This window comes from Labrus bergylta, chromosome 2, assembly GCF_963930695.1.
Source record: "Labrus bergylta chromosome 2, fLabBer1.1, whole genome shotgun sequence".
Lineage (NCBI taxonomy): Eukaryota > Metazoa > Chordata > Actinopteri > Labriformes > Labridae > Labrus > Labrus bergylta.
This window is the reverse complement of record NC_089196.1, coordinates 27,361,010-27,387,021: the sequence shown is the minus strand read 5'-3', so window position 1 is coordinate 27,387,021 and position 26,012 is coordinate 27,361,010. Positions and strand designations below refer to the sequence as shown.

At 44.8% G+C, this 26,012-nt stretch overlaps 1 protein-coding gene across 1 annotated transcript; it reads right to left on the bottom strand.

Moving 5' to 3' along the window:
- Nucleotides 1-322: 322 nt before the first annotated feature.
- Nucleotides 323-25,734, bottom strand: znf608 (zinc finger protein 608; the record flags this gene model as incomplete). The annotated part of the gene is given in 8 exon segments (XM_065950427.1): nt 323-4,222; nt 6,351-6,407; nt 6,824-6,971; nt 7,902-8,071; nt 8,539-9,010; nt 9,969-12,429; nt 17,783-17,870; nt 25,471-25,734. Coding segments are annotated over 8 exon segments (3,680 nt in total), but the record flags the coding sequence as incomplete, so codon positions are not given.
- Between the last annotated feature and the right edge of the window lie 278 nt (nt 25,735-26,012).

Here is a 26,012-nt window from a genome sequence, read left to right as displayed (position 1 = left end):
TGTAGAGACAGACAACCAGCCACACTCACATTCACACCTACAGACAATTTAGAGTTACCAGTTAACCAAACGAGTACATCTTTAGACTGTGGGAGGAAGCCGGTGTACCCGGAGAGAAACCACACATGCATGGGGAGAACATGCAAACTCCAAACAAAGAGGCTCCTGTCAGACGGGGATTCAAACCAGGAACCTCCTTGCTGTGAGGGGACAGCACTAACCACTGCACCACCAAAATGCATCAATGCAGCAGCTGAACATGTATGTGTTTGGTGTCCCATATAAAGACACAAAACTCCACAGACTCAGAAAAGAAGATATATTTATATATATAAACATCCTTTAATCATGATTGCCAAACATATGAATTAAGGCATATACAGTATAAAAAAGCAACAGCAGGTTTTGAATGTTTATACGGTTTCAGTGTGTTATTAACTGGATACAGCTGGTGTGTGTGTGTGTGTGTGTGTGTGTGTGTGTGTGTGTGTGTATGTGTGTGTGTGTGTATGTGTGTGTGTGGATAAACTGAACAAACCGAGCAGCCTTTATAAGACAACACTGTGTCTCCCAGAAGATGACAGCGTTTTGTAAACAGAGTTCATAGCACTATATTCAAGTAATAGAACGATCACTGATACTATATGCAGGTGAGGTGTTGTGCAGGTGAGGCAGAGCCGCTGATAGACGAGGACGGGGTCGCGTGGACCGAGAGTTTGTACTTTACATGAACAATTCATTGTGCTGCATTCTGCAAACAAAATGGAAATCCTTCAAGTAAGAATTTGAGCGCTCTCCGCATCACTGTTCGGATCAAATCTGATATTTGACATCAGTAAAAACACACATGTTGTTGTTGTAGTTAGAAACATTTGATGCCTTGTCCTACAGGGACCCAAAATTCACACAAATTCCATTTTTAATTATTTTCTGGGCCTACATGTTCTACACATGTCCGTGCATTGAGGCTGTTCTGGGTCGAATTTGACCTGTATCAAATCAAGAAAAATGTAGTTTTAGCGAGAGTGTGAAACTCTACACACTGTCCCTGCTCTCTGAAACACTGAGTCGGCATTAATCATCCATTTATTAATGTCAGATAAGGTATTTACACATTCTGAATAGATCTGTAGTTCAGAGGTTAGTACAGTCACAGGTTATGAGGTAATTCCTGGTCATGAAGGTGTTGAATAAGAACAGTGTTTAAGGGTTAGAAGATGGTTATTTCAGACATATCAGCTCAGCGAAACACGGAAAGTGAAGCCCAAACTTTGTGACTTTGAGAGATAAAAGATGTAACTTAATTTGAACGATTGTAGCAAATTCAACTCTGATTTATCCTTCCCTAACTATTTTCACCAAAGACAAAAAGTGTCATTCAAAAACAGGAAACAGTAGCCAAACTGACTCGACTTATTGATGGTTTAAATCAGTAGTTCTCAACTGGTGAGTCAGCACCCAAAACAGGGCCACAAGGCCGTTTTCAGTGGGACCGTCAGAGGTCCAAGCTCCACCATTTTTCATTAAACGCACCGCATACAAATCCCGTCACCAGGGGGCTCTCAATGAAAACAACAACAAAATATGACATAGACTCTGGTGGGGAATCATGGGAGTGATTCCCTCTGCTACTCACCGACCCCCCCCAAGCCCCGAAAAAAAACAAGCTACAAGTCATGACGATCGGGTGAAACCGACCTGAGAAAGAGATTATGTTTTCAGACGAGCTAATGTATCCGAGTATATAATCTACATAACAGCAGAACATACAGCAACAGTATGGCAGCTTTCAGTAGCAGCTCACGCTTCTTTATGCAGCGGTCTTTGATGTAACGTCCCGTGTTTCCACGGCAATGATAAACATGTTGTTTCTGTCATGGCGGCCACTGCGACCGCAACTATAAAATGAAGGATTTCTCTGGCTTTGATAACTGTTGGAAATATTTGAGGTAATGCAAGTACTCAACAACAAAACATACATAACATAAGTTTAGTCGATTTTTAATTAATTTAGATATTTAGTGTAAACATTCTTCTTTTGTAATTTTAATAAAATGTGATTGGTTGAAAAATATCAGAAATTTGGGTCCTGATTTTTCATGAAGGAGTGGGTGGTGGGTCTTGAGGCGAGAACAGTTGAGAACCACTGGTTTAAGTGTCCCAGGACTTTGTCATGGTGAGAAATCTGTCGAATCATCTCAATTCTGTTTCCACATGTTCCTTGTTTTTGTCGATGATGGTGTGGCATCAACATTTTAAAAACCAGACCTTTGGTCTATCAGGGGCTCTGCACTGAGCTAGTTAGCGTGTAGGTTGCATGGGAGCAGGGGCAGCGCAAAGGATTGTGGGAGGTCTGACGTCGGAGTTTCTCCTAAACTTCTGCATCACTACGAGACGTATCTTTTTAAGTTGAGTTAACATTACTCATCTTATACCGTAAAACTTTAAATAGAAGCCCATCTCATCTTAAAGGAGCAATATGTAACTCTGAACCCTAGTGTTTAAAATGGGTACTGCAGTCCAAATTCTAAACTGTCTCCCCTGGAGACAGCTCTCTCTAGAGTCGATGTTCACGCAGGTCACCACGTGGTGGACTCTGAAGCTTCAGTGTTTATCCAGCTCTGCATGGGTCTGTAAACCTTTCTGTGTTCTAACCTCTCTCCATTTTTCAAAAGCATCTCCAATATTGATCCTAGTTTGAGCACGTTTCTGCTCGTGGAGCTTATTAGAAACATGCAGAGGCTTTTTAGGTCGGGTACAATCACTTCTATCTGAACCAGAACAAGTTTTGTTTGAAATCTATGAGCCCCAGTTTGTACCTCTGATTTCAGCAGCATTATGACATTTAAAATCTCAGCTGATGATCGTGGATTCAATTCTTATCTTTCATTCTTCTGTTCGATTTGACTAAGAATATACACAAATGTTGACAGTCATGCAACGCAAATTTAGTCTCTTAAAGCACCTTTAAATAGTCGTTTCACAGTTGAGTACGTTAACTATCAACAGGCAGGACGCCGTCCGGCAGTGTGTTGTGTCAGTGTCAGTAATGTTGACCAATGAGAGCACAGAGCACTCTGCACCGCAACAGTCACAACAAAATGGCGACGCAAAAGAAGAGCGATGAAGTTTTGATCCACGCAACGGAACTATGAGACAGAGGAAAAGTTTGTCGGTCCCTGGCATCAACAGCTTTGGACTTCTTTCAGGGTGTCGTCTAGCCCCGCCCATATTCCTTCCAATGTCATCACGTCTGTCATGTCTGCCGTTTAAGTAACAGCCCGACTTTATGGCTCTGTGATCGCCTAATCTGTCAAAGTGACCATCGTAGTCTGTCCTCGGCGTTACATCTAAAAATGACGCACTCAGGAATGTGTGCAAAAACATCATGCATGCAACCTAGCTAACATCTCTGTAACACGTGTATGAACGTTAAACTGCTGAACTGGATTTAGCTGGTTTAGGATTATTTGTTCTGGTTCCTGCAGGTTTTTTTTTTCCCCGCCCTGGCCGCTGCTCCCACGCTCGGCTGATGGACGTCGACATAGAAAGCATGTTAGTGCTCTGCCATGAATCTGTACAGAATATTTACAGCACTGGGCTCCTACATGGCACAGGGCAGGTCGATGTGAAGGTTTACTCTCACATAAAGACAATACAATCAACATGGTTACGCTCAAGTACAGGTTAGTAATACAAATGTAGCGTCAGCACTATGGAGGGAGGAGGAGCACTTCAATAATCAGGAGGACAATAAGGAGAATAATAGACTTTGTAGCTTCCTAATGCTGCTTCCCAACAGGAGTCTTTAAAAAATGAGCAACACTATTGGGATAAAGTAAGTCGTCATCAGTACATTCAGTCACATCATCATTTTACAATTCCATATATGTGCATTTTATAAACTGAACCCCTCAGTGCGGCTCGGCTGAGTGCTTCCTGCTTCTGTCAAACTCCTGCAACAAAAGCTTTAAGAGTCTGAGATGTGGATTTGTACAGATCGTCCTCCTGCTTTCTGCCCGTCCGCTCCTCCAAGACGTCTTATAAAACAGGGTGGTGATCATTAGTAAGAAATGAAAGAGGTTTTTATTTTTTATTTTATTTCAGTTCTCTGCCTCTCAGCGAGGCGAAGCTTATTCAACACCATGGAATTGATGTCTGATAGATCGGCCGTTCCTCATGTGAGACGTGGTCACATGGTCCTACTTCTTCCCTTCGCTGTCTGTGGAGACAAAAACATGAAACAGAAATTCACATATCAGACGTCAAACAGAGGAACTACACTCAAAACTTCATACAAGAAGAGATGAGCTTCAGACTAAGACCCTGTTTCCACCTAGCGTTTTCTCCAGGCAGAAAAGCGCTGGCTGTCGGTTTGGGAGTCGGGAGCACTTGCATGACGCGTTGCTCATCAGTCCTGTCTCTATGGCAACAGTCTGTTGATATTCGCCCGCTGTATGACCGACACTGCTCTGTTACTTTTTACAGCATGTTTTTTTAATTTTTAAATCGTTTATTTCCCGATCAGATGTGGAGCAGAGAGGATATTGATATAAGACGCAATCCTTAGGCTGCAAAACTACCGTGAATATCATACATCTGGAAAAGAGCGCCAGTGATGTCAACAGCGCCTTTCTGAAAAGTTGAAATATTTCTAACTTGAGCGCTCGGAGCGGCTGCACAAAAGTGGAGGAGCGCTTGTAAAAAAAGATGCTGTGCTTTTTTCTCCAGGCGGTTGCTTTCTGCTGAGAAAGCTTTCTGCTCATTGAAAAGAACTGTAAAAAGACGCTGACGCTCAGATAAAAACACTCGATGGACACTGGGCCATCGATAGAATCAAAAAGCACAAACTCTTTAAAAAAGACAGCAGGTGTTCAGGATCACGATTAGAGCTCAACAGTGACCTCTCATGTTTTCTAGTAAATTTCCCCGTTCAGATTCTCCATTGACATTTCACAAACTCTTTATATCAAGAGACTGAAGCCTGTAACCATGACAACCAGCTACCCCAATATTGTGCCTATAAAAAATTTAACATCATTGAAAAACTCAGAAAAAGGCAATGGTGCAAGATTGTGTGCATAATTTGCTTCCGGAGCCACCGAACTACACATCCCACAATGCATTGCCAATGATATGCTTCTATCTTTTTTTTAAGGTTTACTTTTGTGCATTTTGTGCCTTTAATTAACCACAAGACAGCAGACAGAGAAATCAGAGAGAGAGAGAGAGAGAGAGGAGGTGGGGAATGAGTTAACTTAGCGCTGAATGAGACATGAGACGACGCAGTTTCTACTCAATGCAAACGATGAGCTGAGGTCCGCTTCTGGAGCCACGGCGCTCGTTCATGTAAGTGACTGAGGGAATGCTAGTTTTTGATAACAACAAACCCTGCATTTAAAGTCCGGTTGTTCCTGTCACTGCCTCTGTCAGCGTCTGTCCTGTAAATCAGCTTTAAACTGTCTGTCAGGTTCATTCTGCATTGTTTCAAACAAAGGCAGAGACATGTGGACTTTACAAACATGTGAAAACAATGCAGATGAGATAATGATTCCATGGATGAAAATGCAGAAATATCAGAGAGCCGCATGTCTCAGGAGAGAAGGGTTAGACTTGTATTCATTTATTGATCCAGCAGACGGCTGATCTGCAGACCAGACGAGCCTCCGGCTCATTCTGCTCCCAGTTTGCATCTCATGAAAGGAAAATTTTGCCAATTCAATTCATAAAATGCAAATTTAGTGGATAATCTGCGAGGCTGATCCGAGAGGTGGAGAAAATATTCAGCTCAGACGAGACAAATCATTTAAGAGATTGAAAAGAAAATCACAGAGCCAACGAGACGAGGACTGGGGCTAATTTATCAGGGTGTGTGTGTGTGTGTGTGTGTGTGTGTGTGTGTGTGTGTGTGTGTGTGTGTGTGTGTGTCATGGTTTTAGTTCTATAGAGGTGCACACATGTGAGTGGAGCATTGCATGTTGTATTTGTCATTTAAGAAAAAGTCTCCATCTGATTGTCATACATAATTTGACAACGCTGTCAAACCTTGAAGCTTCTCTCTATTCATCCATTATGTGAATCATTCAAAGGCGTTTTTAAAATGTGACATTAAGACCATGTTTCATCAAGAGTTTTTTGAAAGTCTTTGTCTCTTTTTTTTTTTCCTACCAGCCTGCCCACCTGCCACATTATCCACCTTTTACTGCTTTGTTTTGGAACAATAAAAAACCCTTAAAACCAGCTCCTGAGTTCAGCGTGTTGAACTTGGGCCCAGCCTTCAATTTAATTGTAACCAAAGGAACAAATGTAAAGCTCAGATTATCACAGTCTGATACAAACAGCAGTCTCACCTGTAGAGGAGTGTCCTGACACCTGCTGACTGGAGACCAGCGACCTGGAGCTCAAACCTTTAACACAGAGAAGAAGGAGAACAGAAAGAGCGGTTCAACATCACATCAAATAGAAACTCTCCTTCAGTGTTTCTCCTATAGGAAATATAACTAGTAATGCAAATTAACTGATTTGATCTGCACCGGGACTTGAACCGGTGACCCTCCGGTTCTAACTCAAGTCCCTACAGACTGACAGCTACTGCCGCCCCCGATGATGCTGACAGCAGGTAAAATTCTGCTGCATAATTAGAACTTAGACCTTTAAAAACTTAAAGTAACTATTTTGGGTTTACAGAGTTTTCACAGAGTATTCTGTATGTAAGTAGGTCAATTATCTCCACATTATTCAAATGTGGAATATGAAGCAGTGAGCTGAATCGGCTGTTGCCGGTCTCAGTCCGGCGCGTCTTGTGCTCAGAGTGGCGCCGTACCTTGGTAGATGTCGTACTGTCCTGACATCAGGTTGTAGCTCATACCCAGGTGTGTGTGATGGTGTGTGTGGAGGTGTCGGGCAAAAGACAAGTGGTTCCTCTCTCGCTCCGTTTCTCTCTCTCCCTCAGGGGATCCCTTCTCGCCGGGCTGTGAGAACACACACACACACACACACACACACACACACACACACACACACACACACACAGTTTGCACTCTTTGAATATCTCTTCCTCTGTTAATCTCTATGAACTGTTCCTCTTTGAGAGTTTTGAGTCTTCATAACGAATGAGGCGTTGTGTATAAAACAGTACATGAGTGTTTCCCTTCATGTGAATATCCTCAAAAATCTGCATACAAACAAAAATAACCTCCTTGCAACCAACCGTCACTTGGTTTGCTAATGAACAGTCCTAAAGATACATAATAATTGGTAGAGACTCGAGCTTAGGTCCCGTGTCCATCCGGTGTTTTTTATGAGAAGAAAAGCTCTGACTGTGTGCTCGGGTGTGTTTGCATGAAGCGTCTGTGCGTTAAGAAGAAAAGCGCTTCTCGTCCGTCCTGTCTCTATGGCAACAGTCTGTTGACAACGACTGCTGTATGACCGACACTGCTCCGCTACTTTTTACTGCATGTTTTATATTTGAGATTTAGGTTTATTTCCTGATCAGACACGGAGCAAAGACGATGTGGGTACAAGACACGATCCGTTCTGTTAAAAAAGAAAATCATCCTCTTCTGTAACAAAAAGCTCTAACTCTGTTGGGATGCTTTCTGTTTTTTGGTCAGTCACTCAAAATAACTACCTGAGCCTGTCAGGGACAAAAACAACTTTTAGTAGACTGACTTGGACCAGGCTGTTTGCCCCAAAGGATTCTGTTGCAGACAGAAGCAATCTACTAAAGCTATTCCAAAATGTGTTACTAGTGCATCATTTAGTCCCCATAATAAATACATACAAAGGGCCTAGTTTTGATAATTCAGGAGTAACCAAAATCTGAAACATGTGTGTGAGAGCAGACGTGAGAGCCATGAGCTGCAGTGTGGATATGACAGTGAAAGTGAGCGGTGCCTCACAGCGGGAGATTTTCCATGGTACTGGTGGCTCTGCTGCTGCAGCAGCTCCATGGCTGAGGACGAGGAGGAGTCACCGCTCTGCTTGCTGCTCACCGCTCCCCCTCTGCTGGGCGGAGTCACCTCCGACTCCTCCCTGCCCGCCGTCTTACCGTACAGAGGGTAGTGGAAACCTGGTGGACAAACAAACAGATATACACACACACACGCAGCCACAGATAATGAAACACACACACACACACATACGGTGACTTTATACAGACATCAAAAACAGAGCAGTTGACTGTTTTAAAACCTTTGTTTGCTCTACCAATATCAGAAGAGTTCCTCCAACCCGTACAACCAGGGGTGTGTGCAGACATGTGGCCAGGGGTGGGCGCATGGGCCCGCCTTGAAATCTTATTGGCCACCCCAGGTGCAACCCCAAAATCCTTAACTAGGATTAACTATGTATACTATACCTATATTCAAATTGCAAGGTTGGCTGTTTCCCTCTGTTTCCAGTCTTTCCAAATAGCAGCTGGCTGTAGCTCGATATCTCTTACTATGGTTCTAAATCTGGAGAGTTGGCATGATCCTCTCCTCAAACGATCTCTCAATTAATTCTGTAGCACACCCATATCTTCACTCTGACTCTTACCTGGGTAGTTGTGGATCAGGGTTGGGGACACACCTCTGTAGGAGCCTCCACCACTCTCACACATTGACAGGTAGGGCTGGTAGGAGGAGTGCTGGTACTGGATGTAAGGCTGCTGGGGGGTCATTGGGGGGGACACTGCGGCCCTGGCGTTCTGGGACTCCTCAGAGAGCCCTCCCATTGGCTCCTGGCTTGAATCATCCAGCGCCTCCAGCCTGTCTGAATCCTCTGCGTCGATGATGGGCTGGAGATCTAGGGATCCATGGACCCTGGATTTTTTAACATCCCCACCAAGGCCCACTCCTCTCTCTCCACCAGGCCCTACTCCAGAGGTCATCTTAGCACCGGCAGGCTCCATGGTCGCTCCCCATTCCTTTCCCCTGTCTACTTCACCCTCCTCGGCCTCCTCCCCATGTTGTAGCTCTGAGTATTTGCTGTGAGGCAGGCAGTGAGCCCAGGCCAGGCCATCTGAGGGCTAGATCGATGGGGACAAGTGTTGGTGCGAGTTGCAGTGTTTCCCCTATAATTTTTAGTTAACAGTGGTGGGTGAGAGTCTTTTTTGGGTCAGTTCAACTTCGGTCACAGTCTTTGTCCCAGTTTTAATTTCTCCTGCCAGTTGCAGAGTTTTTAATTTACAAATCTAATGTTTGTCTGCTTAGGGGTTTTGGAGAGAAAGTAAGGCTACTTCATGAATTTCATTTGTGCATTTTCTTTTAAGCAGGGTTGGAGAATTTCTTGGCGGCGGTGGCCCACCGCTGCTGAACGACTATAGAGGAAACACTGTGTACTTGAGTGAACAGAACCATAGACAGACCATCTATCACTGGCTCTGGGTGTGATGTTGATGAAGGATGACGACGTTTCAACAGCAGGCGGCCATTCACAGGTGGGATGTGAGGATTGTGGTGTCCCTCTCAATGACACGAATGGAGTCACGTCTCATACATGATCAACTGCAGAATTTAGGACAAACTGAAAGGAAAAAAACTCCACCTCCCAATAACGGCTTTCATTCAATTCATTCATCCGGTTAGACGGCCCAGCATAGCTAGAGTTAGTGGTTAACTGCATCATGAAATGACATGGTTAAAAATATGTACAAGCTTTGTCCAAAAAAAGCAGCTCATATCAAAACCATCACTAATGTATTAGAAATATTTTGTTCTTTATATTTAACATTTAAAGGTTACATTTTCGACATTACTCTAAAAATATAAATAAAAGTTTCCATCAAACCACCGAAATTTGATTTTAACCAAAATGACTAAAGAGCTACAGCACCACAGAAGCCACATGGTCTTTGTTGTTAGCACCTACTTGTTTGTCTGAGCACAATGTGTGATCAATCTCTTGACACTCAGCAACAGATATTAAAGCACACCAACAACACCATCATCGGCGGCGGCAGGTTATAGACAGAGGGAGAAACTTACACTGGAAAAGGAAACATTTGAGTCCAGATCTGTCTGAATGTTTTGGTTGTGGAGTGATGAAGAAGAGGAAGAGGACGATGACTTGATGTCATCACAGTCTTTCATCGAGACCTGGTGCTGGTCCACCATGCCACTGTGCGCTGCCTTCATGCCCAGACTCTGTCCCCTTTCTACCCTCTCACTCAACTCCACGTAGGACAGGACTGGTTTTGCGCAGCAACCTTTAGCACCATCTGGACCTTTACCTAGCATCGATCCACCACCTGAACACCCAACCATATTTTTATCCTCCTCACTGTCCCTCATCCCCTGTCCTCTGTCGCCCCTCTGCTTGCCACTGTGAGTCTGGTCACAGCATTTGGAGCCCAGTAACAACTTCTGGTCCATATACAGTCCTCTAGAGTACTGGCCGTAGTACAGCGACTGGGCCAAAGCAGTCTGAGTCTGACTCATCGCCAGCTGGAGCTGGGACTGAGGAGGCCCATCGCCTTTCTTAGAGTCTGAAAACTCATGGGGAGAGCATTTGTCATCCTCTTTCACTTCTTCCTTTCTGTCTTTCCCTTTTCCATCCAGGGCAGAATTTTTGTGGAAAGCAACACTGCTACCGTTTGACCTGTCCGACTGCATGTACCCCTGAAGGTAGTAGGGGTCATAGCTGTGGTAGTACGGGGATTGGGGGTCTTTTGATGTTGGGGCAGGTGCTGTGGGTGGTGTTTTACCAGAGTTACCATGGTTACAGTTTGAGCTCACCTCTGAAGAGGTGGAGGAGCCGGACTTGGACCTTATTCCATCTGAGCGACATTCGGAAGATCCTCCATCGTCCCCGGCATCTGAGATGTCAGAGTAGGCAGGGCTGTTATTTTTACTGTTGTTGTCTGCAGTGACCACGCAACCACCGCTGGCGTCAAGCCGTGATGAACCACCAATGGAAGGACTGGGGGCATTGTCTGTGAAGGTGTAGACCTTGTCAGCCTCCGCTCGAATGCTGGCCATCCTGCTCTCCTGGCTCTCAGTGAGTCCATTCATTACATCCTGCTTACTGAGGTGCTCCTTCAGAAGGCTTCCAGAGATTTCCTTGATGCCCATTTTAGAACCACCACCATCTTCCAGTTTGATTCCATTGTCACAGTTAGGTGTCCTGGTCGGCAGATCTTTATGTTTGTCCTTCAGCCGCCGTTTCTCTTTCTTCCTGGTCTCTTTGCTGCAGGTAACCAGGGTGGCTTTGACGAGGTTGGGTTCAACGACGATGTTCAGCTTTGGTTTGATGGGTTTCAGTGGAAGGTTTTTACTCGTCAGGCCTACTGCTGCCATTGGTGAGGGCTGCTGTGAGGTAGCACTGTCTGCTGTGCCAGTTGGATATCCTGTATTGGGTATGGCTATCAGCTTTGGTGGAGCAGGTGCTGGGGCAATCAGCCTGTTTGTTCGTGACTTGGACAATTTGTCCACCTTCCCGTTGGCTTTTTTGCCTTTGTCACATGCACCTCCTTTTTTATCAATCAAACCTTCAGCTTCAAGCTTGGGCATCTCCACCATTGAGTTTCTGTCTGGGACCATGCAGTTTTCCAGAACTACTGTCATGTTGGAGATGATGGGCAGATTGCTAAGATCATCAATCAGGCCATCTTTCAGCAGTGAGGTTCTTCTGGTCTTGGAGTTGGCTGTGGGGCTGTGGTCGGTACTTAAGAGCAACCGCCTGTTCTTAGGAGACCCAACTGTGGTCACCTTATAAAGAGGAGCAGGTTTCTTGGAGGAACTGTTTGCATTACCGCTGTTTGTTTCAGAGAGGTCATATGTCAAGTTGCCTATTGAGTCCTCGCAGTCTGACAGTCGATCGTCCCCCTCCACATCCTTGGAGGGCTCTAGCTCAGGCTTTCTCTGCTCCTCAGTCTCCAGGTGTGCATGTGTCTGGTGGTAGCGCAGGCCGTTGATGTGCTTGTACCGTTTAGTGCAGTTGGGGTGGGGGCAGTCAATTAGGATGGGTGGGGGAGGTGGTGAGGAGGCACAACCTCCTCCAGGGTCCATGAACGAGGGGTCGGATTTGCCCTGCGGTGTGGATGGGGCACTGCGGGATTTGGCTCGGATCCTCTTACCGTTCCCATTTTTAATGTCTTCAGAGGAGACCAAGCTGAGGTCAAGTTCAGCCGGCGGTTTGTTCTTTCTCTTCCCTGAGGAGAGAGAGGAGGTGCTGTTTGTGGGTTTCACGTCATCCACAGTGAAGAAAGAAGGAGTCGCACGGCAGTTGCTGTTGATGAGGTTCAGGCTTCCTCTCCGTCCCTTGCTGTGGAGGGGAGCAGCAGTTCCAGCCACACCACCTCCACGGCTCCTGTGCTGTGATAAACCTCTGACTTTTGTAGAAGGGGCCGGTTCAATGCAGGGCCGCTCGGCCATGGCCATTCGCATCCTTTTCCCCCGGCCACGGCCCCCTGGCAACTCAGGGTCACTGGAGGGAGACTCACAAAACCTGGGCAGAAAGGAGAAAAAACAACAGATTTAGAAGAGATCTCTTTGTGGTAGCCTGGAAATGCTTCCTACATGAGACAGATTGTGAAATGTCATGTCTTTTGTTGAGTCTTGTTCTTTAAATGCAATATGTAATTATGCTAAAAGATATCCATTTGATACACGTCTATGGATGTAGAAGGACACAAAAGAAATTACCATAAAACCATCATACAATGGGATTCTTGGACAATTGGCTGACAACTCAAACAAGACCAAGGATCGGGGCAATGTATGTTTTCCACTCTACAACGCTGCATTGTACAGTGTTAAATAAGTTCTCATATTTGGGTTTTTCTAAATGAGGTGGACACACTAGATTAGCTCAGACTTTAGCACATTTGTTGCCACAGTCGATTGTTGGGTAATGTCAGATGTGTCATCCCCACAACCACCGCCTAACACCCAGCCACCACCATCTGATTGTGTCGTCCCAAAACCGCCAGAGGCCCAGCCTCCACCATCGGACTGTGTCGCCCCAACCACCAGCTGAAGCCCAGCCTCCACCATCGGACTGTGTCGTCCCAACCACCAGCTGAAGCCCAGCCTCCACCATCGGACTGTGTCGTCCCAACCACCAGCTGACGCCCAGTCTCCACCATCGGACTGTGTCGTCCCAACCACCAGCTGAAGCCCAGCCTCCACCATCGGACTGTGTCGTCCCAACCACCAGCTGACGCCCAGCCTCCACCATCGGACTGTGTCGTCCCAACCACCAGCTGATGCCCAACCACCAGCTGACTCCCAGCCTCCACCATCAAACTGTGTCGTCCCAACCACCAGCTGACGCCCAGCCTCCACCATCAGACCGTGTCGTCCCAACCACCAGCTGTACGCCCAGCCTCCACCATCGGACTGTGTCGCAATGAATTGGCGCTTTACAAATAATGATTGATAGAATCGTTGATGCAAATAGTAGTGGTGTTTCAATAATGTGTTACTTAGTAATGCATTAGTCCACACACTGGTCATTATATCTGTATTATTTACATTGTGGTAAATCATATCTCACTGTATCGCATCTTTTTGTAACAACTCATGTCCTGAAAAATCTAATCTTATCTTCTTACCTTCCATTGTGTTGCATGAAGTTTATGAAAGTTTTTATGCTTTACTGGATAAAAAGAAGAAAGACAATGAAGCTGAAGGTTATTTCTTTAAAAGTGTTTTACTGAAGAACAACGTGTTCACATCTTCACCTCAGCTGAACTTTTGTACCATCAGACAAAAAAAAGAACAGATTATCATTCAAGGCTCATGTGGAACACTTTACCGAGACGCTGAGGCAGACAAAGACGATTTTCTTTCAGTACAAAGCTTTCTTATCTCTCTATAACACTAAAAAAAACTGTACAATCTGTTTTTATCTCTGCATTTGATACTAAGACATTTTGTATTCACATGCCGTTCCTTCTACTTTGAAGTCTTTTGATGCTGTTCACCAGAGACACTGATCTGAACACTGAGATGCTTTTCCACACTCGCACATTATTTATCAGAAACCTGCGTGCTGGGATGAAGAGATTTCATTGCTTTGTGTTTACTTGCAGAGTAAGAGTCTGTTTTAAAGGAACCTGATCTTTGCACGTGAGCTGGCCTGTTAATGCATTAATTACTAAACTACATCACAGGGACGGCTCGGTGTTAAATACTCCTGGAACAAATCCTGACCTTGGAAAGACTGTTTCGGGTGTTAATCACCTGATTAAAGGAACGGACTGCAGAGCACGTCGAGGCTGGACTCCCTCTGTGTTTTTTAAACGACGATATCTCACATTTGCTCTGATGTTTGTAATTGCTTTTTTCTCCGTCAGCGTGGCCCTGAATGTCAGTAAAATTACAGGATTTCATGTATTTTCTCTGGCATTTCAAGGTTATTTGGTACCTCTTTTGGAGACAATTTGACCGATTGAGTGATTTAGCTCGGGGTCTTGTTCACGAGTGAGGGTAGGATGGACCGCAGGATTGACAGAAAGACTGGCTCAGTGTCAGCAGTAATGTGGGTGTTTATTGTGGTGAAGAGGGAGCTGAGCCTGAAGGCAAAGCTCTAGATTTAACCGGCCGATCTTTGCTTCAACCCTCACCTGTGGTCATGAGCTTTGGGTAGTGACCAAAAGAATAAGATGGCGGATACAAGAGGCTGAAATTAGTTTCCTCATGAGGATGTCTGGGCTCAGCCTTAGAGAAAGGGTGAGGAGCTCAGACATCCGGAGGGAGCTCAGAGTAGAGCTTTGCATCGAAAGGAGACAACTGAGGTGGTTCGGGCATCTGATTAGGATCCTCCTGGACGCCTCCCTTTTGGAGGTTTTCCAGGCAGGCCCAACTGGGAGGAGACCCCGGGGTAGACCCAGAGTTCGCTGGAAGAATTATATATCTCGTCTAGCCTTGAAACGCCTCTGAAGCCCCTGGAGGAGCTGGAAAACATTGCTGGATGGATGGATGGATGAGTGATTTAGTCCAGATCATTTCCCACAATTCCCCTCCTAAAACTGAATATCAAGCCCGTTAATTATCTCAGACAGTTTTCCTGATGTGCTTGTTATATTTCTTGCTTCCTTTGGTTCAATAATTACATCTTTTTATCGTTGAGATTTCTTTCAATGACAGATGAAGAACCATCAGAAAAAGAAACAGCATTCAGTCTCCACTGACGGACGTCCGCGGAGGCGAGAGTCCAAATGAAAAAAAAAGCAATTTAGTCCCTGGTTGCAGAGATTAAGCTGTAATTGCCATGACAACAATCATTTACATGCAGGAGCAATAATTGAGAGGTTTCAGCCCTGTGAGAGACACAGTCACATTTTCCGCTCAGCAATTACAAAAAGGAGCCCCTCTCCATTAGTAAAACAGTTGGGAAGCAGAGCGCCTCTTTGTTAAAGCTCAACACGGAACAACAGCTGACAGCGCTGCAGACGATTGAGCCTTCTGGTAATTGAAGCAACATTAAAGAGACCGACAGTTATGGCTCTTTTCAGTTAATCAAATAAGCAATCAGCAGCAAATAATAACCAATAAGAGGAACAATGGTTAAAAAATGATCAGACAGGGAAATCAGGCCAGCAGAAGTGAGATGAAAACAATAAAGACAAACCTGTCATTAAAATGTTTACAGTTAGAATCAGACTCATTTCAAACCCGATGTCACCGTCTGACATGAGCGAGGCGTCAAATAATGCTGCCTTATATCAAGACAAACAGAGGAAAGCATCAAATTAAAGTGTTGCTTGTCGTCAAAAATAGAACTGTGTCCTAATTGTTTTTACTCTGCGTTGCCCTGCGGCGATGTGTCGAGCAAATCAAATTCCAATCTGTTTTTTGTTTTTTTTAAGATTTATTTTTGGGCATTTTTTTCCTTTATTGTCGACACAAGACAGCGGGTAAAGACAGAAATCAGGAGCAGTAGGGATTTATCTGAGAGGTAGGTTTTAAAGACAGGACGCCCGCTACAGCCTCTGTACATTGGGCGCATGCACTAACCACTAGGCCACGAGTGACCTGCCAAACCTGCTTTTAAAGTTTGAATTAAGAATTCAGAGGCTTGCATCAATTTTAAAACTCTGCTGCTCTCTTACAAAACAGCGACAAAAACGTCTCCTCCTTACTTTAACTCTCTCATCCAGGTCTACACTCCCTCCCACCCACTACGCTCTGCCAATGAAAGGCGTCTGATCCAACCTTCAATTCAGTTCAATTCAATTTATTTGTATAGCGTCAACTCATAACAAGTGTTATCTCAAGACACTTGAGAAAAGCAGGTAAAATACCTTACTCTTTGTCTGTTAACATTACAAAAGAGCACGTAAAAAGACCTTACTAATTGTTATGTTACAAAGACCCGGCCTATCCATCATGAGCACTTTAGCAAAGCAGCAAAAGTTACAGTGGTAAGAAAAAACTGCCTTATTAAAAGGCAGAAATCTTCGGCCAGATCCCCAGCTCATGACGAAACAGCCTTCACAGGCCTAGACTGCACCTTCACAACAGGGTCCTAAGTCTCTGACTAGACTCTTCTCCTCTGGCGCCCCCCGGTGGTGGAATGAACTTCCAAACTCCATTCGATCTGCAGAGTCCCTCTGTACCTTTAAGAAAAAGCTAAAGACCCAGCTCATGAATACCTACTAACTTAATGATGATGGTCTCCATATTATTGATGATGATGATGGTTGTGATGATGGTTTTTGTTTGATAACGATGACTTATAAGATGGTTTCTATACTGATTAGAGCTCTCAAGAACTGCCCTCAATGTTGTGTTTTGCCTCTGGTCACTGCCTGTCAGCACCTGTGTGTCCAATCAGACTCAAAGCTGATCGTTTGCTCTTACTCACATTGTTCCCTTTTTTCTAGCTCCTTGCTTGTGTTGTACTTACTCTCTGATGTACGTCGCTTTGGATATAAGCGTCTGCTAAGTGAGTTGTAGAATTGTAGGCTGTAGCTTAGTCTGTAGGGACTCGGGTTGGGAACTGGAGGGTGGCTTGTTCAAGTCCTCGTCCGGACTAAAATATGGAAGTTGATATGGTAGCTGGAGAGGTGCTAGGTCACTACACGAGTACTGCTGAGTTGCCTTTGAGCAAGGCACCAAACCCCCAACAGCTCTAGCGTGCTCCCTGTGTAGCAGCTGCCTCACATCTCTCCATTAGTGCATGTCCACAGGTCGTGTTTGTATTTCAGTAATTTTAGTTAGGTAGCGTCAGCTGTAACTCCTAACAACGGAAATAATACATCACCAAATGTTGAAGTGTGCCACCAAACAGGAAGCTGTGCCATCAATCATTCTCTTTCCCTTATCCAGGAAGTGTTTGTGGTGGCAGCATGCTGAATAAGGTGTTCCAGACGTCACTCCCACCAGCAACGATTTCCAGCTTCTCCTTGGGGTTCCCCAAAGCATTACAGGGCCAAACCATGTATAATCCCTCCTGCAAGCTGTTGGGCTAACCCTGAGTCCTCTACCAGTCTGAAGGCTCAAAGGGAGGCAACCAGACGGATTCTGATCTAAGGCTCAAAGCAGCAGCTCTACTCTGAGCTCCGCAAAGATCAGCAAAGATCTCCGAGCCCAGCTGACTTACAAAAGAAACTGATGTTGTTTGCTTCGTCATCTGCAAAAAACTGAAATGCATTTCCAAGGTATCTCCATCTCCATCAGGTGTGAATCTAAACTCAGCTCATTTAGCGATCAAGTGGACAAAAAGAGAAATTGTAGAATTTTTTAAAGAAAGCCCAATAAGCTATAATGTGTTTTATAAGGTGGATGTTACCTGTGGACAAACATACAGTAAATGCAAAGAAAATGAAGTATTCAGTAATGGTTTTTTTTACCTTGGAGGAGCCCAGTCGTGTTTGGTGCAGTCTAACAAAGTTCCCACGTAGGTTCTCTTCCTCCAAGTCACGTTCACCACCAGCACACCTGTCAATCACACAGGACAGAAACACTGCGGTTAGTCTTAAAGGAAGAAGGCACGACTTTTTGATCCAGTAGATGTCGCCCTTGAGCTTCACCATGAAACCAAAACGAACTGCAGTTTGGCCGCACCTCCTCCACACTGAAGCCTCCGCTCTCCTCCAGAGACACACCTCCAACCCCCCTCGACTCGAGCACGAGAGGAGGAGTCTCGCACAAGAGGCGGACAAAATCGTCCTCAGCTCGAGCTGCAATCACCCGTGTCCTGCATTGTTGTGTTAGCATGCTAATGTTAGCGCTCTTTAGTTAGCTTGTCGCTTCGCATTGCATGTAAATTGACAAAGAATGACGGAGATCTAAAAATTCTTACTAACATCCAAATAATCAGTGACTATGTTCTTCTTCTCTCTACTGAAACAGCTTTTATACACAAGGGGAGGAGCCAGCACGACTCGAGCTTCTCACTCATTGTAGACAGTCATGACTCAGAGACACATTTACACAAGATAGACTTGATTTATGATTTATTTATGTGGAACATGTCAGAATAAAAACAGATTTTTTAAATCAGTGTAAAAATGCAGAGGTCACAAAACAACACCTGGTTCAGGACTGACTTTAATCCAGTGTTGCTGCATGAAATTAACTGTGAAACTGCTGCAAAGAGTTCATGTATTTTAAGATCTTTTTTGTGCTAAAGTTATTTTATATAATTCAAAGAAAAGACAAAAAACAGCTGCAACAGATTCAAACATCTCCAACCCTGACTGTGAGAGAGGCTCGAAACCTTTTGTTGCACTTTATTGCGTCGCATATATCAGCCTGTGCAGCTCAGAGAAGATTCTCCCGTCTTTGTTCTAATGAGAAAACTAATGAAACTCTGATAACAGACAAATGCTCACTAATGAAAAAGTTTACGAGAGGGAAATCCTTCTGATTAGTAGACGTCTGAAGCAGCAGCAGTTTGGAAAGTAAAGCTGCAGCAGACTGATGGACTGAACATTTAAAGAGACTCAAATTGTCTTGAAAATGGTTCAACATGTTTGTTCAACTCAGTGAATGTATCCCTCACACCGATCTTTGTCAGAAACATCACAGGAGGAAACTTCAGTCCTCTGTTCCAGTAGTTTAAAGCTGGATGTGAAGTGTTCAAGGTTTAATCTGAGGACTTGGCTCTCAGAGATAAACGCCCCCCTCTCTCTCTCTCTCTCTCTCTTTCTCTCATTCTGACATTTGAAAACCATTAACCTCTGTTTTGTGATGCGCAATAAGCAACGCAGAGCAAATCACATTTTGGAAGCGTTTAATCTAGTGTTTTAGTCAAGACCACATTAACCGAGACCAAGACATACTCAAGACCAAGTCATACCCGAGACCAAGACATGTAGGGATCGAGACCGAGTCAAGACCAAGACCAAGGCAGTATGATTTCTAATAAGCTCCACGAGCAGAAACGTGCTCAAACTAGGATCAATATTGGAGATGCTTTTGAAAAATGGAGAGAGGTTAGAACACAGAAAGGTTAACAGACCGATGCAGAGCTGGATAAACACTGAAGCTTCAGCGTCAATGACATGGCAACGCCTATGCGTTTTTATTTTTTAAGATTTATGTTTAGGCTTTTTATGCAATTATTTAAGAAAGGGTCAACAGGTCGGAATCAGACCTGGACGGCCCCACAGCCTCTAAACTTTGAATTGGTCACCGCCCTGACTCGTCTTTCTGAGGGTAGAATTTCCAGCACTGTTGCTTGGGCCAGGACATGATTCACATACATATGTTCTTATATCTTGTATTTTGTCTCATATTGCAAATTTTCACAATAAATGGAAAAATAAACGCAGTGTGTGCTGTGCAGGGTGTCTTTGCGGATTTAAAAAACGCATCTGAAGAAAACGGACTCGGTGTGCAAATGCCTTTAGACCAAAGTCACATCATTTGCAGAAATGTCAAGATTTGGTTTATTTGTCAGTTTCATGCCTTCATGCTTTTCTCCCTGTCCACAGCAGAGTGACAGGAAAGAACAACTAGACAAACATACCTTAAAACCTCCTGTACAACAACGCCATCCATACTCATTTCCATCACTTCTTAAACGACATTTTCTGACTTTTCGAGACCTTTAACTTCATTTCAGTTCATGTCGATGACTGTGCAGGATTGAAAGTCCCAGCAGGAGTCAGAGGAGGTTTTTCTTCTCCTCCCCTCGTGTTCCCTAAAGCTTCACTGGGCTTAAAAAAACGTGACAGCCTTTCTATTTTTAGTCAGCGTGACTCGTCTTGGGAAGATGCCAAAACACTCGATAGCTCATCAGTTTTCATCTCTGTCATCTCTGAGTGCGTGTTCACGTCAGGACCGTGTTCCTCTAAACTTGTGCGACATTCAAAATCCTTCAAAGTCGGTTTGAGCCTGTGAATAAACTCCCAGTCTGCGGTCTGAGGAGAGGCTGATTGTCTCTCCACACGGTTAAAACAAACACATATTTTTTAAAGGAGAGAATTGCAGTCATCATAAAGTCCTTGAACCAACAACGGGAGCATCTGTGACGTCAGGGTTTGTTTGTTAAGATCAGAGAAGAATAAAATGTTCCCTCTCTGCCTCCTTCCTCAAAAAAAATCAATGTCTTCCCCCTCAAAGTTCACATTTATTCCTCCTATAAGATGTTTCTTTTACAGCCTCTGTGCTGATTCTCTCTCCTGAACTCGGTCAGCAACATCAAACCCTGCGAGTCGGTTCAGTCGGGTCACACGAGAAGTTCCTCTCTGTGCTTCACCTCTCGAACACACTCTGTCAGAGAGGGACTCTTTTAACAGTCAAAGCCAGCCTTCATCCTTCAGCACAGCTTCTCTGCACTTTAAACATCCTCCCATTGATTTTTTTTTCTGCTGCTGCATTGTTTGCAGTTTTCTGAACCGAGCCCGGTCTGTGTGCACTGTCACTGACATTTATTGTGCATGAGGCTACGCTACATGCTAGATGATTTTTCAAGTCTTAACCAAGGAGACCACAGACGTTCAGCCGATGTTGAACATAATCTCTGAACAAAGAAACTGGACGATTCGGCCACGATGTCACAGTGGCGATTCCACGCTCCATGCTCACATAATCAAACGTGCAGGACTTGATTATTCGGATGTCACGTAAGCGTTTTTTACAATGCAACGAGAAGCCACGAGCTAACTAAAGAGCGCTACCATTAGCATGCAAACACAACAGTGCAGCACACAGGTGATTACAGCTTGTGCTTGACTCCTTCATGAGAACGCGAGAGGAGGTTGGAGGAGTGTCTCTGGAGGGGAGCGGAGGCTTCAGTATGGAGGAGATGTGGCCTAACAGCAGTTTGTTTTGATTTCATGCTGGAGCTCAAGGGGCGACATCTACTGGATCATAAAGTCGCACATTCTTCCTTTATGTGCAAGAGAAAAAACAACAGATGTAAGCTTCTTTCCCCTCATTACAAATTATCTTTTACATTTCTTTGGAGATGCAAAATCAAAGTTATTCACATCTTTGTCGCTGACAGACAGACAGGCAGGTTGTCTTAAAGTCAGACTGTCGCGCCAATCACCGTCTGATTAGCTCTCATCAGACTGTGGTCTCCTGCGGGGAGGAGAGGAGGAGGAGGAGGAGGAGGAGGAGGAGGAGCGGGGGTGGGGGTTCTTAATCTGAAATGGTGGTGTCCTCTTCCTCCTCTCTGTCGTTCCAATTAGTATTCTGCTTAATTAACATGCATGCAGCATCCTCCATCCTCGCGTATCCCTCCGCCGTCACGAGGAGGAGGAGGAGGCTCCTGTTATCCCGCCGCCTCCTCAGAGATAGTCCCCGAGTGGGAGGGAGGAAGAAAAAGACAAAGAGAAACAAACTACTCTCGACTCTCTTTGTTGCTCTGATGCATCGCAAATGATCCCTTTTTTTCATTCCTCTCTCCTCCTCTCCATCCCCAGGTGATTAACAGACAAAAACCTGTGTTGCCATTCTGTCCGTCTCTCTCCTCTCTCACTCTCTCATCCGTCCATCTGTCCATCCTGCCAGCATGTTAAGAATTTATTTTCTCACACCTTTTCTTTCCCGTCGCTATGCAGACTCTCCCTCCACATTCTGCTGCTGCATGTTACTATTTGCTCTTGTACTTCTTTGTATCTTCATAAAAAAAAAAAACCCTGCTTTCTCTTTGGTGTTATTTCTGTATCCTGTTCTTCTGCGTCTCCTCTCTGAGGCTGCTGCTACATCTTTCTTCTTTTAAAAAACCTGGAAACGTGTCGCTTTGATGTTTCCTCTGTGCAGGTATTTCCTGCATGGAGGAGGCGATATGCTCACTCCTGTGTTTTAATTCTTAAGATCAAATATGAGTGCAATAGACGGGGACATTTTTTGGTTAGGGATGGGACGCAGAACAAGCTTTTTTACAGAATCTGTGAGCTAAATGTGCTTATCGAGATTGTCAAACTCTGCACTGAAACATTATAATTCACTTTACTTGAAGTGTATTTACTGCAACGTTTGGAGGAGATTTTGTTTTTCTCTTTGAGAGTCTGAAGCAGAAGACGGATTATTCTGTCTCTCCTCTCTCCATCGCTGCGGCCTGTTTTCAGAAGCACTCTGTGCCTCAGATATATTCCCCTGCGTTGTGTTTGTTTTCTCCTTCTTCTCCTCCTGTTTTATTTTTGCCAGAGCTGAGTGAGTGTTGTTTCAGTTAATTAATACCGGGCCGGGAAACAAACGCCTCTTCGCCAAACTCCCCACTCCACTTCAGAGGCCCTGCGGCTGGCAGAGCGAGACGGGCACACAGAGACGGGATTTATTCATTAGCAGCCTGCAGTAAGGTATTACACCTCCGCTGAGAGGCCGCCGTGCTGAGCGCTGTCCTCGTTAACGGACTATCAAAGAACCATGGCGTCGAAATCAGTGGGTGAATCATGGGTCTGTCTGATCCGCCGCCCGGTGCTCTCATGGTATCATTTTGTAGATCTGGACCGGATTCTGGTTCTGATTTCCTTCTCGTTTTGGACTCGTGAAAGCGTGCAGCTTGGTGCCAGAACAGCTCTTTTGAGGATAACCAGTCGTCTTTAAAAATAAAACTGGGTTTTGGTGTTATTTGCTTGGAAAGTGTCTGGCATGGGAACGATAAGAACCGCGTTTGTTTGGTTGGCATATGTTTTTCAAACCCGCACCACGGTCATAAGCACGCCAAGCTTTAATTAACCAAACCGGCTCCGAACAGGATCTTTAAGGAGGCAACGCTGTGGAAATATTCGGCTGTTAGACTCCATCTTGTCGACACACAGTGCAGTGTCATCGTATTATTCTCCTCCTTTTGTCCTGTATTTTATTTATTTTTGTTGTGATCGTCGATGCTACACTGTATCCCAAACATTCAATATGATTCTAGTCAAATAATATGGATCCCTGTTTTGATGCCACAGCAACAAAATAAATTGAAATGGCTTTCAAGAAAGGATCAACTGGTCAGTTTCGAACCTGGGCTGCCCGCCTTGAGGACGATGCCTCCTTACATGGGGCGTGCACACCAACAGCTCAGCTACCTGCATTTATTTTATATCAAGAAAAGAGCCGTCAGTAGGGGTTGAAAAAAAACTGGCGACCTGTTGAAACTTGTGTTGAAAAATGAAGCTGATTTGGTTTGTAAACCCTGACCTTGCTTGCGTTTCCATGGCCAGACGTACCCGTACACATCACTCAATCACAGCGGCATGACAGAGTGCAGACAGCCAATAAATTCAACAAAGAAGAAGAAGGTGACACAGGAATATAAATCACTGATTCCTAGAAAGGTCTGCATCTCTGAGGTTGTCCATTGGGGCGGAGCTACGCGCTGACAATAGTTGCAAAAAAAACAACCAAAAAAAAAACAGCCTTGAAATGACTCTCTCCAAACGGACTGCAGTGTGTCTCGCTTCAACCTTTAGGGTCGGATCTGTACGCTTGGACCCTGAACAGAAGGTTACCAAAAAAGTAGGGCGATACGATCAGTTATTTTGGTACTCTTCCCAACTTTTGACAGTGGAAATGCCAATAAATGTGAACCGAACTGAACTGGACTGCTTGGTGAAAATTGGGCTATAGAGAGCTGGGGAGTCAGGGCGGGGCTAGCTGGGATTGAAGCTACCAGTAAATCTTCTTGTACTGCAGCTGAGTAGTCCAGAGTTTCTTATTATTTATTATTATTATAAGAGTGCAAATGGTTTAACACGGAACGGTTTCTTTAGCCCTATTCAGACTGTTGATGGTGGAGTATTGAACTATGAATGACTATTTTGTTCAAATGGAAATCAGTGGTTGCAGTCAAAGGCTTGCAGGGCTTTTCTTAAGTCATGTAACAAAGAGCTGAGTGGAATTAAAATATTGTTGTCATTATTCGCATCGATGTGAGGAAATACTGCACGACAGAAAAAAACTATGCAGTGTGTAAAAACGCCTCACAGCGGGAGTCAAAGTCACCGAACAGGAAAATACAAAAGCTACTGCTGGAGAGAAAGAAAAAGTCTGTTTCCCCTGGAGCTGCCAGAAATTCACAAGCCGTCCTTTTCAAAGCCTCTAAATAAAGAGCCTCCAATTACAGCCTGCAAACTGCACCACCTTTAGTTATAATGAGCAGGACCAAAACAAACCATTAGCTGCAAACCTGCACCTGCATCTTCAAACATCCCGGGGAATTAGGGTGAAATGGCCGTTTGAACTCTGAATGCACTCAGTAAAAACACTCTCATCTCTGGCTGTCGCTCTGTTTACTGTGTTTAAAGTTCACAAAGAGATGTGCACAACATTAATCCTCAAATGTGACAAGAAGTAAAAGAAATGCTGCACCTGACGGAGAGCAGTGAGGAGTAAATCTGGGCTTCTCCAAACATCAAGGCGGATCAAGTCTTTTGTCAGAGGGAAGTCGAGCCAGCAGATCAGAGATGCTGCTGATGTGTTTCCACCATCTCTGCTTTCACTGAGCCGCGACACACCATTTTATTTACCCACGTTTGACACTTCAGACTCTCCACAGCTCACACTCAGACATTCAACACCTGCTGACTTCAACACACACACACACTAAAAATACCATAGCATGTTTAAAGTGTCATGCAATATTCCTGTTTTAACGTAGTGTCTTTTTATTCATATATTTTAGTCTAAATAACTCAAACGACTAGGAATTGCTACAGTTGATTGTTTCATTAAGTAGCCTTAAAACTGACTCAGGGTGCACTCACACTAGGTATCGTGCCAGGTTGCCCCCCCCCCCCCCCCCCCGCAGTCCCCTGCTGGCCTGCACTCACACTGCTCCAGGACTAACCGGGCCTGAGCATGGTTACCTTTAGTACATAACGTCCTAATACAACACATGCATGGCTACATTTTCTTTCATGTTTGACAATAGTAAACGGTAAATGGACTTGAGCTTGGATAGCACTTTTCTAGTCTTCTGACTACTCAAACATCAGGATATCTGATTAACTGAAGAATACAAAATGTCCCTGAAAGGATAAAGTGCAGGACAAATATATTTATTCACCGCAGCTTGGTGTCACTTTCACCTCCTGTCACGCTTTATCAGAGGATTCACCAGTCAGAAAACAGCGTATTTTGTTCTCCTTACCTTCCTCCGTCTCATGCCAGACGATGCCCTCCAGGTTGACGCTGGTCCCGGGCTGACATGGCCCCAGGCAGGCCGTGTCTGCCTCCAGAGCTCCTGAGCCGCCTCCATCCTGGGTGTTGGTGCCTACAGACCTCGTCCTCACCACCAGCTGTTTTGGGTTGGAGGTGGGCAGGGCCGGAGAGGAGAAAGAGGGGGGCAAGGGCAAAGAGGATCCAGGGGCCCCGGGGTGGCCTGGAGCAGGGGGCGCTGGCACCATGAACATTGAGTCCACCTGGAGGGAAAAGAGAGGTTACCTTTTAAATCAGAGAAAGATGCTGACATGCACAGAGATATCAAGAAGCAACCTCAGGCATCAAAAAAATAAGTGAATGCATTAAGTGTCAAAAACTGCAATACAGAGAGTGGCCACTTGGGGCTGACTGCAAAAATGAGTTGAACCCCATTGAGCTCCATGTTAAAATGTGCAACATTACAGGAGAAATAAACCTGTTTACCGCCTGGTACAACGCTTTGTCTGTGGCATACACTGTCATTAACAAGCT